Source organism: Strix aluco, chromosome 16 (assembly GCF_031877795.1).
Source record: "Strix aluco isolate bStrAlu1 chromosome 16, bStrAlu1.hap1, whole genome shotgun sequence".
Lineage (NCBI taxonomy): Eukaryota > Metazoa > Chordata > Aves > Strigiformes > Strigidae > Strix > Strix aluco.
The window spans coordinates 2,967,925-2,985,862 of record NC_133946.1 but is presented as its reverse complement, the minus strand read 5'-3'; the positions used below and the strand labels follow the sequence as shown (position 1 = coordinate 2,985,862).

Sequence of the window (17,938 nt, the reverse complement as noted above, 5' to 3'; positions counted from 1 at the left end):
TAGACCTAGCTCGTGCCCTGTGATAGGTGTAATATAGCTGTTAGGTTTGATTAGCCTGAAGAGCAACATGTAGTACAGTATGACTATATGATTCTTATAGCAAAAATTTTTGGGACACTTTTATGCATGAGTCTCACACAGGATTCAGGATTCTCCCAGTAGCTTCTTTTTCCTTTTGATCCTCCAATACAGCCTCTTTTTTTGCAACAAACACACTATTCAAATGGCTTGTTTTAAAGAAGAGAAAGACAGTTGGACAGAATTCAAATACTTTTCCTTAGAACATCTCACGCATCAAACGGGTTGGTTTGGGGGTTCTTTTTATTTGTTTGGTTAGTTTTTTTAAATGTCTTGGATGGTGATTTATACATCCCAGACTTGATCTCACTGTCTGGCATCATACTTCTTTGTAGAACTGGAAGGGTCCTTTGCCCATCATCCCCACCCCGCCCGCCCCCTCCCACCCCGCCCCACCCCCAATTCCAACTACATGGTCTTTGGGATGAGAAATGAGCAGGTGGATGGACACACGAAGACAGGTAGGTAGAGGGGTATGTAACTTGTGCTGATACTGCTTTCACAGAACTTACCATCATGTCATCTAATACATTTCTTCTTTATTTGATAAAATCTGTGCTCAGGTGATGATTACAGAACAACATTTGATTCCCAGTTACAATATTGTAGGATATCTATGTAAAATGTGTGCTAGAAATTACTGGAACGTAGTGATAATCTACAAGTGTATTTTATAAGTGCCTTTCTTCAGTAGATTTGCATACCTTTCTCCAGTCCTCCAAGGTGTGGCTAGTTATCAGAAAATTCCAGTCTTCTGGTGCAGTGCTAAAGATCTTACTGGGAGTCCAGCAGTGCTTGGTAGTGCTACACAGCTTTGAATCATAGTCTGCATCAAGATTGATTACTGACATTTCATAAAAAGTCCCAGTTCTGATTCTTCTGATTCTAAGCACAGACTCTGAAGGAAATACTCTGTCCTTTAGTCAAAGAAATTGGTTATGTGAAGCATATATTTGAGGTAGATTTTTAAAACTGACTTTGTACATCATTAGTTTTCCATTCCACATAATAAGTTCTGTTCTAGATTAATCCCTAAAGGCCAAATATTATTACCATTATGTAGACTCAATGTTCTTTTTATAATGGGAAAGTTTCCTCAAGGAGAAGATAGTTTTGAAACATTACGGAAGTCAGATTCCATTTTAGCTTTTCCAAAGAAGAAAACTGACCACAAAAATGCTTATCTTGTGAACTTTGTCTGTTTGGTGGTTTGGGGTTTTTTTAAATTTTTTTTTTTTTTAATACAGTTGTTCAGTAAAACACAGCTGTTTCAGTGGGTGGAAAGTGATGATGTGTCCACAGAACAAGAAATGGTGCTGAAGATCCTAGCCAGTGGTTTAAACTAAGGAAGTGGACACAAGCCAGTAGAGGATTTATGTAACTTCATCTCTTTTTGTACTTGATGCTAATTCCTTTCTTTGTGGTATATTAGCATTTTGACTTTTTTTTAAAAATACTGATATAAATTTAACTATAGAGAGGACAACTGCCTGGTTTTGTTTATTTGACTAACAGTTTATAGAAATCAGAAACAGACAGCAAGCTCTGTCACTCAGCATGAAATGTTCCAATTCTGAGAAAAGAAAACCACTCAGTCATCTGTTTAACAACTAAGCAGTTATCCAGTCCTGCTTTTCAGGAACACCCAAAACTCGTCTTCAACTTCATCAGTGTTTGGAATATGGAAAGAATGTAGGACTAAGTCTGGATCTGGTAAATTCTCCCTTTTAATATCCTTACTTCTGTGTTTGTAGATTTACCCAAGATCAGTCAAATTCTGCTTTCTGTGACACTCGTTCAGATCCAGGTTAACTCCAAGAGTCTTGTTCAGGATTTACACTAGTTTCCCCGAAGGAATAAATTGGTCCAATAACACTATAATCATAATGAAAGAAAACAAAACAACCAAACCAAAAAAACCCCAACCCCAAACCAACAAACCCTACACCGTAAACCAAGTAGAACATCAAGACATAATGTCATTGCATTTGTGGATTCAAAAGAATTAGTCACATAGAGATCCCTTGCTCTGATACCTCAGATTTGATGGCCAAGTGTTTATTTTAGTTTTTAGGATTTTTGTCCAACATGTAGTTAATTTACTGACCCATTCCTGAAAATGAAAGGATTACCATTACAGATAACCTGGGGTTTAGAAGCTGTAATTTTGCAAATGCGACATTTTAATCTGCATGCCTTTTTCCTGCCAGTTTTCCTTCATGCCTATGTGGTCTGACTTGATTCCAGAAGAAAAATCAGGGTTGTATTATTTTCAGAGTTTGTGTTTTTTTCTTCTCCCCAAAGTTGGCCAGGATACTATTACTTTCTCCTGTGTTATGTGTGATTGCAATAACATCATCCACCACCCTAAAATATCATGTCATTTGGAATCCTGTTGTTTAAGTAGTGAACCTTTTCTGTATTGCCCCTAAGAACTTTTCCATATCCATGGAGGTTTGAATCTTTATAAAAAACCCCATCTTTTTAGCAAATGTTTTTGAGATGTGTTTATATTTATCTGAAGTCCTAGAATCTGGATAATTCTTTTGAGTTTTATAGAATATCTTAATATAACTTTTTCTTTAATCCTTTCAGATGAACTGTCATTTGAGCATTTCCAACTAGTTTATGAGTTCTTTACTCATATTGTGTAAACATTAGGAATGTTTATTAAGAAAGCTTCTGTCTAATTTTTCTTCAAAGGAACTCTTTTTGGAGGACCTTATTCTTTTATGGTCAGTTTTTCCAAGAGACACTTCTTGCATAAGTCTTCTTGCTTTGATGGTTAGGGATGCAGGAAATTGTGATATAGCCTCGAGGTTCAACCACTTCCTGTTCTTCCAGGATTATGTTCTAAAATGCAACCAGAACTTTAAAGTTATTTCATTATGGGCATTTGTATTTCTTGAGAAAAATCATAACTTGCTAGGTTGCAGGAACTGGGTAGGCTATAGAAGTGCAAAATATGTCTGCATTTCTGTGTTCATTTGTTGCTGCTGGAAAAGGGCATGGATATGCTCCATAATGACTGTCTAGACTTCAAACAAATATTTCAGGTTCTTGTTTTGCGGTAGCCAGAAATTTGACTTGTAATAGCTACTCAGAGTTGCTCACAACTTCTTTCTTAAGTATTAGTTGTTAGATTTGGTTTTGTTGTTCCTGGAGATTCCATTCATTGTTGGGGGGAAAAGCAGGATTGAATCACCTGGAGACCAGAATTTATTTAATGTGCAAATGCATCACAGATGGGTCTACAATGATGACTGCTGGAGGAATGATATTTAGGGATATGAAAGCAGCTAAGTTCTTGTTAACTGAAAATAACAACTCTGTACTTTGAGAACACGAGTCCATTTCAGTTGGGCTTCTTAAGAAACATTCATTGATGAAGTGTGTGTCAGAGAAGAACTAAACTAGGTTTGGAAAAATCAACATATGTGAAAGGTTCATTGATCATTGAATAGTTTTTATCTGGTCAGTTGTAAAGTATTTAGGCTTACCTGTAATTACTAATGTTTCTTGACCTGAATTGAACATATTTTTAAAGCTTTTATCAAATAATGTGAGTTATGATACCACAGCAGCAGTTTGCATCTGAAAAGAGAATATGGAGCCAGGGTAACTTTTACAGTAATTTGCAATAGTTCTCTTTTTCTAGGAAAACTATCCTTTTAAGAACTTTCAGATGACCTCTTAAGAGCCCTTTCAATAGGAATTATCCTGCTTTTATATAATGTACAGTAATATGTTATTTTGTATGTGATAGTATAAAATCATCCATTCTTCACTCAAAGCTTCCACCAAAATTGAGTTTTGATTGAGAATGGGTTACTGTGAGATATGCATAAAAGGTCAATTGATATGGTCCTGGATAACTGAGACAAGCTTTCTGAGAGAGAAGTAAACAGTTTTAATTCTTTATTTAAAGAATTAAATTCAGGAATAAGACAGAATAAATACAGGTGATGGCCAAGACAGAATTGTAAATAAGGGATTTCTTGATGCTTAAGTTAAGTGCATTAAAAAGTATCAAGTGGAAGTAGAAACAGTGCAGTGCCACCTTAAGCCTACGCTAGATCCCATGCTTCTCAATACTTCATGTCAATTAAAACCCAACAAAGTAGTAGCTGTACACATTGTGTTTAGTTGCACAGATTCTACAAAGTGTTAAAAAAGTTGAAGAATATTAATGGCTTTAGATTTAAAACTCATTAACCATTACCCTATTGACCAGCTAAATAGAGTTTCTCAGCACTCCTTTGCACCAGTGCCCCTTCATTTTGCCATGGAAAACCAGAAATGTTTGTTGGCTCAGCTAAAAATGTTTGGGAATGCTGGCAGTATCATTGAGTGAGAGAACGTTGATGCCTGATCACTAAAGCAGATCTGGCCAAACTAGATACTGCCAGTTTTTCAGAATGTAAAATAGCATTTTTTGTCAAAATACTTGTTTAAAGTTATGTTTACTGTCAGAAGCCTTTTTTAAAATTATAATCTGGTAAAAGTGTGTGTGTTATTAGAACCATAGTTCTGAAAAAACTCCTTCAGAGTTGAGTTTTATTATAAATTGATAAATATAGTTTGTTTCTCAAAATGGTAAGGTTTCTAATTCATTGCCTAAATCTTGACCCAATGTAACGTGAATTGTGGCTTCATCAAATGGAAGTGGACCACTGAGTCATTTTGAAGAGAAATTTTGCAATATCCCAGCACTGCCTGTTTCCAAATAAAGCTTGGCAGCTTCTGATGAATTTTCTTTGAGATCTGATGAACAGAAGGCTTAAAGTACAATCCATGAAGTACATATGTAGTGAGAAAACTATTTTGTCACAGACACCTTTGAGTACAATCCTTAGAACGCCAGTTCTAAATCAACCTCCCTGATTTTGTGTTGACTTATACCACTTAAACCTTTCTGTTAAACATCAATCAATCAAAAAAGCAAAAATGTGTGCAGGTTGGACTCAATAATGATTTCTGAATTACAAATTGTTATGATTCACATATTACTTCTTTTTACCTGGAGATTCTTTTGAAACCTTAAGAATAATACTGTTTAAACAAAGGTTAGTTTAAAAAGCAAACAAAAAATAAACAAACTGAAACCCCTTGTTCTCTAGCATGTTCCATCTGTCCTAACCAGTTGCCATAATATTAAAAAAAAATTGAAATGATGCATCTTTTATGATTTTCAGTTCATTACCATTTCCAGGGAACTCCAGTAATCAGAATCTACAAAAAAGGTTATTTGCTGCCACGCTCAGAAAGGACTAACTTCTGTTCACTTAGAACTGATTTATTCTTCTGTCTTTATTTTGTGGGCTTTTTGTTTTCATTTCAGTGAGTGATCTGCATGTTATAAATAAATTTAGCATAGTGCTGAGCTGAGCAAAGCATGTTATAAATGATCCCACTGAAGGACAACATGAACTGACAAAACATATCCAAGAGACATTGGCTATATATGTCCTTATCTTTTCACATTCTTCTCTTTGTATTTCCTTAGATCATAGATGAAGAAGAAACACAGTTCATGAGTAATTGTCCTGTTGCTGTTACTGAGAGCACACCCAGAAGGAGAACACGGATTCAAGTGTTTTGGACGGCTCCTCCTACCGGTACAGGCTGTGTAATTCTGAAGTAAGTGTTTTAAGGCATATTAAATGAACCATTAAAGTAAAATTCAGTTAACAATAAATCTAATATTTATTAGATTAAGAACTGCTGGAGTTCTTAGATAATTTTTTCTCCTTTGACACATTTGACCAAGGATAGTTCTACTTGCACAGTTAAATGTTAGCAACTTCAAGCCCAGGTATTCAAAAGTTACTCCAAGCCTTCAGTAACCATTGAATTGGTAACTGTAATTGAACTTGGTAAGCTCTCAGCCATTTATTTCACCTAAAAATCTTAAAATTCTGAACTTTTAAGATTTAATACATCAATCTGGCTGAGATTCAGGTAAAAAACATGATCTTATTTGAGATAAATGAAAGGAATATTCTGTAGATTCAAGATTTTCTAAATGGACCTTCACCAGCAAAAACAGATCGATTTGTTTAGAGGTGAATGCTTTCATTTTAGAGCTTGTGATCATTTACTGATGTTTCCCTAAAATGTATTCTAATTCCTAGTGTATTCCTATTCCTAATGTATTTCTAAAGCATGTGTAGTCATGCTTTTTAAACTATAGACAAAAGTGACTATGTAGATGCACTTTGCTTTACGTCACTCATTTGTCTGTAGAAACTTTAAGTCATTTCTTACTATGAAGGGTATCAAAGGAAACTGCCAGAGAAACATTGTTCTGTCTCTTAAGATTTTGCTCATCATATTTAAGAGGACAGATTGGTCAAATATGCATGGACAATTGGCATTTCATTGCTTGCTTTGAAACCCTGTCTGGGATAAACCTTTGCAATTGCTACAATGTGCCCTGCAGTAGACCAGAGAATTTCAGAGTCTTATCAGTACTGGGGATGCCTTTAGAGACACAAAACACCTCTAGGCTTTTAAGGAGATGCTAGCATAAAGGTTGTGCTGAAGATAGTTAAGGCCAATTCAGGAAAATGTGGTATTGAGATTGCAATTGATTTCTGAACAGGCTGCAAAATTGCCACCAGCAAACCAGGTCCATAGCTGCTCTCCTCTCACCCCGTGCTTCATTTCCTTCCCTTCCATATCTGGAAGGGTGATCTACACCCAATCCTGACAGTAGCTGTGAAACAGTCTCAAATCTTTGGCAGTCTGCTTCTTCCTACCTGCTGTCTCTCAGTATCAGTAAAATAATTTTGTTTAAGATAATGTCTCTTAATGTGCACTGAAGCAGTTCAAGAATACACTTACAGTCTTTTCTTAAGCTCAGGTCAGACAAGTGTACATTGGACTGCAGTAAAACTGTGAAACCTGCTGCTTGCTGGATGGTGAGACAGGTTGCGTGTTAAAGTTTATATATGGAATTTTTCGAGAGTTCCTTCAGCAATCGCCAAGATTCTTTCGGTGTTGCTGAGCTGTCTGTCAGTAAAGCTATTTGCCTTTCCCATCAGGACTGCCTCCCTCTTAGCTGTGTAACAAATATTACTTGAGGCACTTACTACTTCAGTAGCGTAATAATAAGGTCACGACGTTTTGTACATCCTTTTAAAGAGACAAGATTTGAACTTTAATCCAATAATGATATGCAACCACCGAAGTTGATGGATTTTTTTGTTTTCATTACTGTCCTAAGTAGAATTGCCATTATAAAAAAAACCCAAACAAACGAAGACCTATACTTTTCTCACTGAAACAGACATCTGTGGCTGAAGTTGGTTCAGGGGCCTGTCTGGGTCTTGTCAGCAAAAGAATGTAGTAAAGTACCACCAACTGCAGGAACTTGATAAATGTTTCTTCTTTCTCTTCTCTGCTGGTTAAGTCATACTGGATGTTCAACACACTCTGATTTTTTACACTGTGAAGTATTTGCATTATTGCGGGAAAGTCAAGAGAGGCTCCAAAAATTAACACAGTCAGAACTGCAGTTCTGATGTTAAACACACAGAAGTATGAAACTGTCACTGCTTTAGAGAAAGTACAGAGTAAATCAGTGGCATACAACCTTCTCAGACTGCTGGATGTACATCAGTAGTGCCAACAAAACAATGAAGTGCCACCATAGATAGATTAGCTGACTGGTACCAGTTCCTATAATCTGTTTAGGCAACTAAAAGAACATCTTAGAAATCGAAGTTCATGGGGAAAGGAAAAATTTTTGGTGTTATGACCACCTATTTACAGTGTATTGTGGTTATCTTAGGTGTGTACATGCTGATGAAAGGAAGTTGTTAGGTACTCTCTAGTAAAAATTATGTGAAAAATACAAGCTTGCTCCCAATGGTTGCTTTATTGACCTTAGAAGATAAGTAACTGCTCCATTCTCGAGGCTAGTTCAAAGAAAGAATGAAACAGCCACCATTATTGCAAGTTGCTGATGCCAGGAACTAACAACATAATGTGGCATTTGTTTGCACTGCAGTGCAGTCCTCAGTGGTACCATACGCAGCAATCACTGATGTGGTTTTGGTATTAACAGCATTTACATCTTTTCTTTTGTATGTAAAGCTTTGACCACATCTGAATTAGAATTTACAGTCAGCATTCTTTATAAACCTTCTTTATGGTCAGCTCCCATAGAATAGCATAGAAATGCTGGATGCAATTTTCTAACTTATTCAGTCATTTGTGAGAGTTTTAATGATATGATAAAACCAAAAGTCTAAAAGCAGTTATTTTCAATAGTTAAATCCAAACTCATGATGGAAAAATTCTGAAGCCTTGAATGTTAGAGGAAACAAAAGCTCTCTGTATTTTTCTTTTTTTCTGTGTGTGATGGAGTGCAAATACTTTTTTATTATCAATACATATCTGTTTCAATCCTTGGAGACTATATGATCATCTTCTTTTAGAATTTCCCAAATAGAATGGCAGCATTTTGGAATCTGTTCTGAATCATAAGGATATACTTTGTCCTTTTCACTATGTCCTGGTCTACTGACTTCAATATATAGAAAAGTTAAGTGTAATCACAAGTTAAACATAAAAACTTACTACGGTTTTACTGCCAGATATTGGGTTTTTTTAGATTTATCATAGTATAACTAAGTATAGAGGCTTCCAGGAAGTTTTTCCTGGATGAGTACTGAGGTTTGGAAACTTTTTTCTTTGTGTGTGTGGTTTGTGAAGTCTGATACCTTTGATAGAAACAGTGGATTGCCTACATTTGGCTACTAGTCTTCTCAATGCTTCCTAGGTATAGTGCACGTGACCAGTTTGGTTGTGACAAGCATAAAAAGACACAGAGAAATGGTAATCTGTAGTTCTAGGGTTCAGTAAGGGATGCTAAATCTTTTGGCATAAGTACATAGGCGTGTAATGCTAGCTTTCTGGATGACTGCAAAATACAATGTTTAGGAGAATAAACACGTATTTGAATTCGACTTATCATCACTACTTTGCTTTCTAAAATATTTTTCTGCGTGAAAACTTAGAAAAAAGAAAAAAAGAGGGAAATAGATTAACATATGATGTTGCACTGTAGTTGCTTAGTCAGAACTATTCACCCATTCTCTTCATTCCCAGTAAGTGATGACAGTGAAATAGCCTTAAAAGTTCAAATCCTTCCAGACTCTTTGTTGAAACTGGCAGCGTACTCAGTGTACTTCTGGGATGCAAACAATAGCTGAGGTTTTACTTGTCCAAATGTTTAAGCCTATGCTTGAGTCTCACTGAAGACACGAGACAGAAGACTTTGCTTAGATATTACACACTGCTTGGGAGACCCTCAAGCTTTAAGCCCTCTTTCTACTTGCCTCCTATATGGTAGGAATATTGTGCAGCTAAATCCAGTTATAGGAAGGTACATAAACTCCAGCATATGAGCTCTTAAAATGATTTCTGCAGATGGATGAAATGGAGAAACAACATATCACTCTGGGGATGGCCCGAGGCACCGCAAGACGGTTTTAAGCACCTTGATTTTTAGGATGACCTAATGGAAATGGAATGCATTTTCAGCTGTCAGGTAGCGTAGTGAGCCTCATCACAGCGCTAGGTCCTTGAATAGAAAGTTTTTCTATGTGGAACGAAGTTATTATAGAAAGATAAATCAACAGAATGCACTTGGATCTTACTTAGCAATAAGGATTCACTTGGCTGCCGTAGCATCTGTGCTAGCGTCAGAAGCTACCCTGATATCAACATAAGCAGGAAAGTGCTTAAAACAGTATCTTTCTTGCTTCTATTGTTAAAGATATCTATTTGGAGCATTCTGAGCTGTGATGCTGTGCACAGTCTACTTGTTTTCATGTTCACAATACAACATTTAATCTTTCTATCCCTATTTACTTTCCCTTGTTTCTTGTGGTTGATCGCACATGAAGGTGGCATGTGACAATATGGGAGGACCAGGTCATTTCCTTCATCTTCTGACAAAAGTTTTTGTTCTAAAGCTTATTTACTAGATTTCTGAGTTCTTCAGAATACTCTTGCTTTCTAGCATCTTTAAAAACCTACTGTTAAAACTTTCTAAAGAGATATTTCAAATTATTTTTGCTATGTGCAGTTTATATGAAAACTAATTACATAGAAACTTGAGCAGTGGCAGAGCCTGGTGGTACTTATGTCATCACATGGAAGTGGAGAAATTTTCAGGTGTTTGAGCCCTGACTTGGTCAATCTGTTTTAATATTTTGTTTAATTGAGTCTAAAAACTGTTTTATCTTTTTAAAAAAACTTTTTTCTGCATGTAGACTGTTATGCTTAGTTTAACACGTTCTACTTTTCAGCAAAAGTAGAACAGCACATATGCATTTTTTTTATATCTGACAACTAATATTCAGAGACTGTGCTTAATTCTGTAAAAAAAAAACCCAACTAATGGAGATTTATCTAGTTTAACAAGGAAAGTCTTAAATATGGATTTCAATTAGTGATTTACACCATTGATCAATAAAAGACAATGAATGTATATTAAAAGTTTCTTGGTAGTGATGGAGAATCACCTCTTTAAGGTCACTTTTAGCCCCAGATTTCTAGATTCGACTGGTTAGTTGTATTCCTCAAGATAAAGTGTCTCAGTTCAGTGTGGTACTGAACAGGTAGGTAAAGGTCTGACCTGTGTAATTGTTAGAAAATACAGAAAAAAAAAGCTTTCTGCAAATATTCTTATAATTCTGTAATATAAAACAAGAGTGAAAAAATTTTGTAAATTGTCTTGGCTTGTCACATAGTCAAATTTCATGGTAGGGAGAATCTTGTTAATAATCCAAACTGATTAAATCTGTCAGCTGGACTAGATCTCATGAAGAGTCAAGTATTGCTAGATGGTAATTATCTTTTCCTCCTAGCATTTAGTGATTTTTGCTGAGTCTGAGATTAATTTTTAATATAGTAAATGATGGCCACATGCAGATAAATTATATTCAGTTTACCATTTAGAAAAGAAACCCCAGTTCTCTGGCTTTATGGAATAATTGAGTTCTCAGGCAATGGATGTGACTTGTATGGTAATTGTAACAAAAATTCTTGCTGACAAGTTATTTATTTCTGCTATACATATCATGCTTAAACAACCAACAAATTAAAATACAGTATCTGTAAATAGTGTTTATTACTGTTACTACTTGCAGAAATCCACTGTATTCATCATAATGTCTCTGCTGTTTGTTTCTGGAAATGTTTTCTGAGCCACATCCAGGGGAATGTTTTATAATTTTTGAGGAAAAGTGTGAAAGTTACTGTTTTTCTGTATATGTAATTATCTTCATGATTTTAATCATATTGGGTTTTGTTTGTATGTAGTTGGAGAGTAGAGGAATTTTAAGTAATTGTGGTCTTCCAAATAAAAACGATGATATATTTAGTATATCCCGTATGTATTGGCAAAATCTTTCAGGTAGCTGTGCTATTGTACCAAAGCTGTCATACTTATGAGGACAATTTCAATTCTAGCCCATGGGTCTATGCCTTGGATATAATTCTCAGTTTCCAACCTCTGTGTGGATTCTGGCAGTCCTCTTGCTCTCGAGCCTTCAAAGCTCTGGGGGCAAATAACTCCTGCTAGAGCTTTTAGAATATGTACTTTTTGATTTCTTGTAACTTCAAGTATGATATTCATTCAGGTCACTTGACATCTCTGAGTAAACACTACACTGAAATGTGATGTTGGAAAGACTAAAAGAAGAACCAAATGCAAAGGAACCAAAAGTCACAAACCTCATGAGTTCATAACTCCACATAGATACTGAAACTGTCTTGATATACAGCCAAATCTCTTCACTACACCCAAAACCCATGATGAGGTCCATCCAGGGAATCCTTGGGCCAGCAACAGAGCACAAGGCATCTGGATAACAAAACCCACAAAACACAAGAGCAGCTCTGTGGTATGTAAATTAGCAGATGACCAACTCAATAACACTAAGAAAAGTGTTTATCAGGAATGCCAAATTGAAATGGTCAGAATGAAATGCATTTCAGAATTAATCTCTCTTATTAAGTGTTGATATTACGATTCTCTATCACAAAAGCAAGTTGCACAAATTTACTCCTACCAGAAAGAAGTTTCAGTCGTCAGTGAGCTACAGAGTGGGTCTGCATCAGTCTGACTCCTTTTAAAGGGGTGGAAGCTACAGTGCTGCTTCTGAAACTATTGCCAGTCATATAAAAGGAGCATCTGATAGATGATCACAGAATTGAACTTAAAAAGAAATAAAGAAAAAAGAATGATGTACAGTTATAGATGACAAATTTTTGTGTTACTTGTCAGGCTTATCCCAAATTCCCCATTAGTATCTATGAAGTGGGGCAAGATTTTAAGTTATTCAGGTTATTAGACTAAGGTGATTAAGCAGTAGAAGTAGATTCTTTGCTCCTCTCTGATGCTCTCACCACTAAAACATTTTCTTTTCTTTGTTAGACTGTACTTACCCCAGTAAGTGCAATTTTCCTTGATTTTTTTAAGGATTCTTAACAGAGTAATACATAGCTCAAGTCTTTTTCCACAGTCTTAATTGGTCGTTTCTTTAAACGTATTCTTTAAATGCATACAATTTGTTACAAAACGTGAAATATGATGATTTTACTTGGTCTTTTAGGATTCCTGAATATTTGTGGCTTGTATTTCTTGAAAAAGATTTGTGGATTTGTATGTACTGAAAAATCACAGTTTATTTTGAAGCAGATGAGCTACTAGTACATAGTTGAAGAGCTATGAGGAGTTCACTATAAAATTATGCCTCTAAATATTCAAAGTGTAAAAATAGACAAAAAACCCCTGCTTGTTTGAATTAGATATTAAGCTTGTTATTCAGTCTTTTTCATTTATCCTTTCAGTTTTCCTGTGTGATTGTCCAGATACATGCCAGCAATTTTACCTGTTCATTAGAATACTAATACTGTAGCAATTGAGCAGAGTTATAAAGCGTTTACTGAAAGCTTTCCATTATGACTAAATATAATGGCCAAGGAAAAACAGAGAACAACCTGCATTCCTTGCCTACCAAGAGCTCTTAGTAACAATTATATGCTGTTTATGGAACAATAGAAGATAAGTTCTCGTATTATAAATAGCTATATTGATCTTCCCAGTAGAATTAATGAGTCTTCTGCATGCAGAGAAATATTTCTCTGTAGTGATAGTTTAAAAACACCCAAATCTGTATCTTCCAGTTAACTACCACATGACAACAGCAGTAGCTTCTGAACTTAATTTTTGATAGAGATAATGGCACTGTAGCTTAATATTTATTTGTGTGTAGCTTAAAATATTTTATATAGACACTTTATGTATTTCTACACAATTAAGGTAGCAATCTAAGGGATCTCTATACATCCTAATAGTCCTTAGAACAAATACAACTTTTGATATCTAGAAAATGTACTAATCTTCCATTATGCAATTCTTTTGACCTGCTTTTGTTTTTCCCCATTCTTCACTTTTAGAAAGTGATGTAACAGAAATGCATACTGCTTTAAATGGCTGGGGACATAGACCGGGAGTGAGCAGATGTGGGTCCATTCCTTTCACACAGGGGTTATCATATACAGCTCAACTCATTTTTCAATGCCTCTGTTTTCTGAAAAGCAGCTAGAGGCTAGTGACTCTCTTATAAAACACTGCAAGGTAGAAAAGATTGTATGTTAGTATTGCACTATTCTAATTCCTTAAAAATAACTTAAATGTTTTGTTCATCCAGCTTTTTTTTTTTTTGTTTCACAAAACAAATAGGCCAAAAATGTAAACTTTGTAATGTAGCTAACTTACAGCCCTATATTTAATTTTTTAAGCTAAACACCCACAAAGAGTTTGCTTGTATTAGGAAGGAAGAATAACCTTCTGCATTTCTATACAGCTTCTATATTTATAGCAGCTCTAATATTAGATTGTAAAAATGCATATTTGCATTTTAATATATACAGTAGCAACCCTCTGGATCTACTGACTAAACACATCTACATTTGAAACAAAAATCTGTTTCACTTTCATTTGCTCACAGATTTAATGTTGTTTAACTTCACAATGGGAGCACATGGATTTAGAAAGTGTTGTAAATTGATTTTCTTGTAATTTTGTGTTCTTCTAAGGAATTTTTTTTGGAGTACAATTAATTTAGTAATCCTATAAAATCTAGCTAGATTCATTCATATTCTGTTTTGTTTGCAAAAGCGTAGTGTTGCAAAGCACTTAAAAGTTGAAAGATGGGTTTATTCGTTGAGGAGTGCAAAACAATAGAAAAACAATGTGGGGGGAAAAAACAAAAGAGGAGGGAGAGGGATTATGGTCTTTCCTCTAGTGGTAGGGGGAATATAGTTATGGCTTTATTAAAATGCCTATGAGAATTTAATACTAAAAAATATATCAGTGTTATGGCACGTTTTGTGGTAAATGGAAGTAATGTGCAATTACTCTCATTGGTCCATATGTTTCTTACTTTGCACAGATACTTGTATTTTTGTAAAACAAGCTGTTTTACAAAAAATTTTAGAAGTGTCCTTTGACGTGCAGTGGGGTAGGAATGCAGACACTAGAAATACACAACATACTTTATGCTAAGACACTTTTTGATCATCGTTACATTTTCTCTAGACTTTCTGGGAAAACACTGCAATTAAGATTATTCATTAAGGTTAACAATTGACACAAACACAGAGCTGATCAGGAGTCAACTGTATACTTGTTTGATACTTAGCGAAGATATATGGGATATTTTAAACTTTTATTTTTATTTCTTAACAATTATACATGCTGAATTTCTTGGTCCTTTTAGACTCTCAATGTTGTTCTGAGGATGCTTACTATGTGTTTAAATTATGCACTTGGAAAAATCATACCATGTAGTAAGTCAGGTATAGTGCCTTCTAGCAATTTTACTTTCTGATTCAAAACATGAAGGTAAACATGGAAGCCATAGCAAATGATGTTAGAAGGGACTTTGGTGAAATACCCAAGTCTTTTATTGTCTGACAACAGTATGACAATAGGATGAACTATGATTGTTGCCCCTGTCCACCTCTGCTCTTAAAGGTGGACCCTTGGCAGTCCCCATAAGGAATGGTGCCAATACTTTCCTGTCATTGCTACTGTTTTGCTAAAATTATTCCTGCGATGCCCCTTAATCTCAGCTGCTGTAACCCTCTTTCCAACCCATGCCTTCCTTCAGTTGTTCTTTTCTCTAGGCTCTCAACCTCAGCTCCGTCAGTCTTTTCCCCTTCTAGATACTGGATTGCTCTCACTAGTCTTGTCTGAACTTTCTCCACATGATCCATATGCTTGAATTGTGGTACCCAGAACTGGGCATTGTAATCCTACAGATGCCTTGCATGATTCCACATGGTCTTAGAGAAAATGCTTGCACTGTGGTGTTTGCTGTTTTTTTTTTTTTTTTAAGAGAATAACATTTACTTGTGTTCAACTTCTGATCCATTAGACTTCCTTCATCCTACTATCCAATACTTCTTTCACTGGCTTTTTCCCTTCTGTCTTTGTGCAAGTAATTACTCTTATCTAAAACTAGGGCTTTGTGTTTAATGCTATTTAACTACAGCTTGATACTGTCTGCAGTCAGTAACTTGTTCTCTATTCCATCATTCAAGTTATTAATGAAAATACTGATGTATACATAACCACACTGAACTTGAAACTCTTCAGTGAGTTCCAGCTGAGTTATAAACATGAAAAGCAAATTCATGTTTTAAACATATGAACATTGCTGTCTAAAAAATTCTGCCATCTAATTCTGATGTAATTAATATGTAAACATTTAAAATAAAATTTTGAAAAAAATCTGCTAGTTTGATATGTCTGTGTATTTACAAATCTAAAAAGATGTATAAAAGGTCAATAAAATGTTTTTATACAATAGTATTTTTCATTGGCAGAATTTGTGGTGGAGAAGAATAAATCCTCAGAGAATTATTACATCTATTTAAATATCCTGGAGAGGAAATACAAAAGGATTTAAGACATGTAAGGAGCGAAGTTTTCTGTAGTATCTTGCACTGAAATCTGATTTTGTCTGAATTTTGCTTCCAATAAGTGGGGAAATAAAACAGTAAAGTCTGATTTCTTTCTGGCTAAGTCTCTATTAGAGTCTGTATTTTCAAAAATTTCAAGTAGTGGGATGAAAAAAGAAAATACTCCATAATTTTCTTGTTGTTTGCTGTTTGTAAATGAACATCATTGTTAATTTAGGAGCCTGACAGCTGTAGAACATTTGCCATTCGGCAGCAGCTGTCAGTAGCAATCCCGTTTATTTTACAAACAGATGTTTAATTTGACTTCAAAGCCATTGTCAATTTTTGAGGGGAAACAAAGAGAGAAAAAGAACAGAAATAATCGTGATAGTCATAATTCAATTTCCTTTCAAAACATAAAGCAGAGTCACTATTGATGACATCAAAAGTGTTTTCATTTTTTATTACTGAATGTTTTAAATGAGTTTTTTTATAACCACATGAACTGAAATTAAGCTTTGTCAGTGCATGGTAACTCATGTTAAGGAAGTGATTTGTCTTATGTCAGAAACTGAAGGCATTGTTTTAATATAGTATGCTACGTTTTTAAAATATGTATTTTATTTATGCATCAAAATGTCATACTATTTCTACAGTTTACAGATAAAGAGATTTTTGCCTCTATATTAAAACCAGAGTACCAGTAGACCCACTGCCATACGAAGATAATGTTGTCTATTGTAGTATATAGCATTCTCAATTCACATCAACAAAAGTGAAGGGCAAATTGGGTCTAGTAAGGATGAAATGAGATAATGAAAAAGCTAAGTAATGTGGTTCACTTTTAATTTTAGTAAACAATGATTTTTATCCAGTGTTGTGCTCGGTGACTAGGAAGCTTTAATAAAATGTGCTGTTAGACTATCTTGGCAAGATCTGCCATTATTCAAAATGTCTAATGACCCAGACAAGAGAGTTGAAATTAACAGTGTATGGTCTCAATCCTACAGCACTTGGTAATTCTTAGATGTTGCAAAGTCTAATTTAAATTAATCATAAAGATAGCACATCTTACTGGACTTTTGCTCCTTTGTAATACAATCTCTTCAGGTATTTCAAGACTTTGTGTTTCTATGAGGATATATGAGTAAACCTGCAGTTAAATTTAAGAAGCTGTATTGGGTGTGCTGTTTTGTATGAAATTTTCTATGTTAGCAAAATTTTTCTAGCATGCTGAGTTCAATATTTGCTGAACTGACTGCATGCCCACAAAAATCTAGAACAGCTCTGCATAGCACATTTTACAGCTAAAATTTCAAGCACAGCTATATTTTTGTATGAAAGGCAAATGGCTGAATTAACAAAGTGTCAGATTCTGCCATTCTTACTTACTCTGAATAGTATTTAAATTCTTGTGTGGATTTAAACATATTAACTGGAGACTCTCTTAAGAGTGACGTATTAGATTAATAAGGGTCTCAGATGCTGAACATGGTATTTATCTTGATTCTTTTTTTTCATATGAAGCACCACAAAATCAATTCTGTTTTGTTTCCTTAAAGGAGCAGGTATTATTGTAGTTCTTCAGAAATTATGAAAGGAAAAAAACCACCTAGAAAAGAAATCGTTCTTTATGCAAGCTGATCAATTGATTCTTGTTGTCTTTCTCCTTATCTGGTTTGACAGTTTTTTGAAGGGATTTGTGAAAGGATTGAAATATTAAATTCATCCAATAATTGGGTGGGCCATCCTTTCTTTTTCTTGCAGTAATTAGGTACCCACTTTTTCTATCTTTTTTACTTCATTAGACATGCATTAAATATTTTTGCTATCTGAACAGCAGCAGTCCAAATGTTTTTTGCACTGCTTT

At 34.9% G+C, this 17,938-nt stretch overlaps 1 protein-coding gene across 2 annotated transcripts in view; it reads left to right on the top strand.

The window, feature by feature from the left end:
• The window catches only part of SPON1 (spondin 1), a 360,535-nt gene that overhangs the window by 199,603 nt on the left and 142,994 nt on the right, over positions 1-17,938 (top strand). For both annotated transcript variants that reach the window (XM_074842053.1, XM_074842052.1), the window contains exon 3: positions 5,585-5,718. In XM_074842053.1, the coding sequence (XP_074698154.1) occupies positions 5,612-5,718 (107 nt within the window). In that variant the 5' untranslated portion in view covers positions 5,585-5,611. The remainder of the gene's footprint in view (positions 1-5,584; positions 5,719-17,938) is intronic.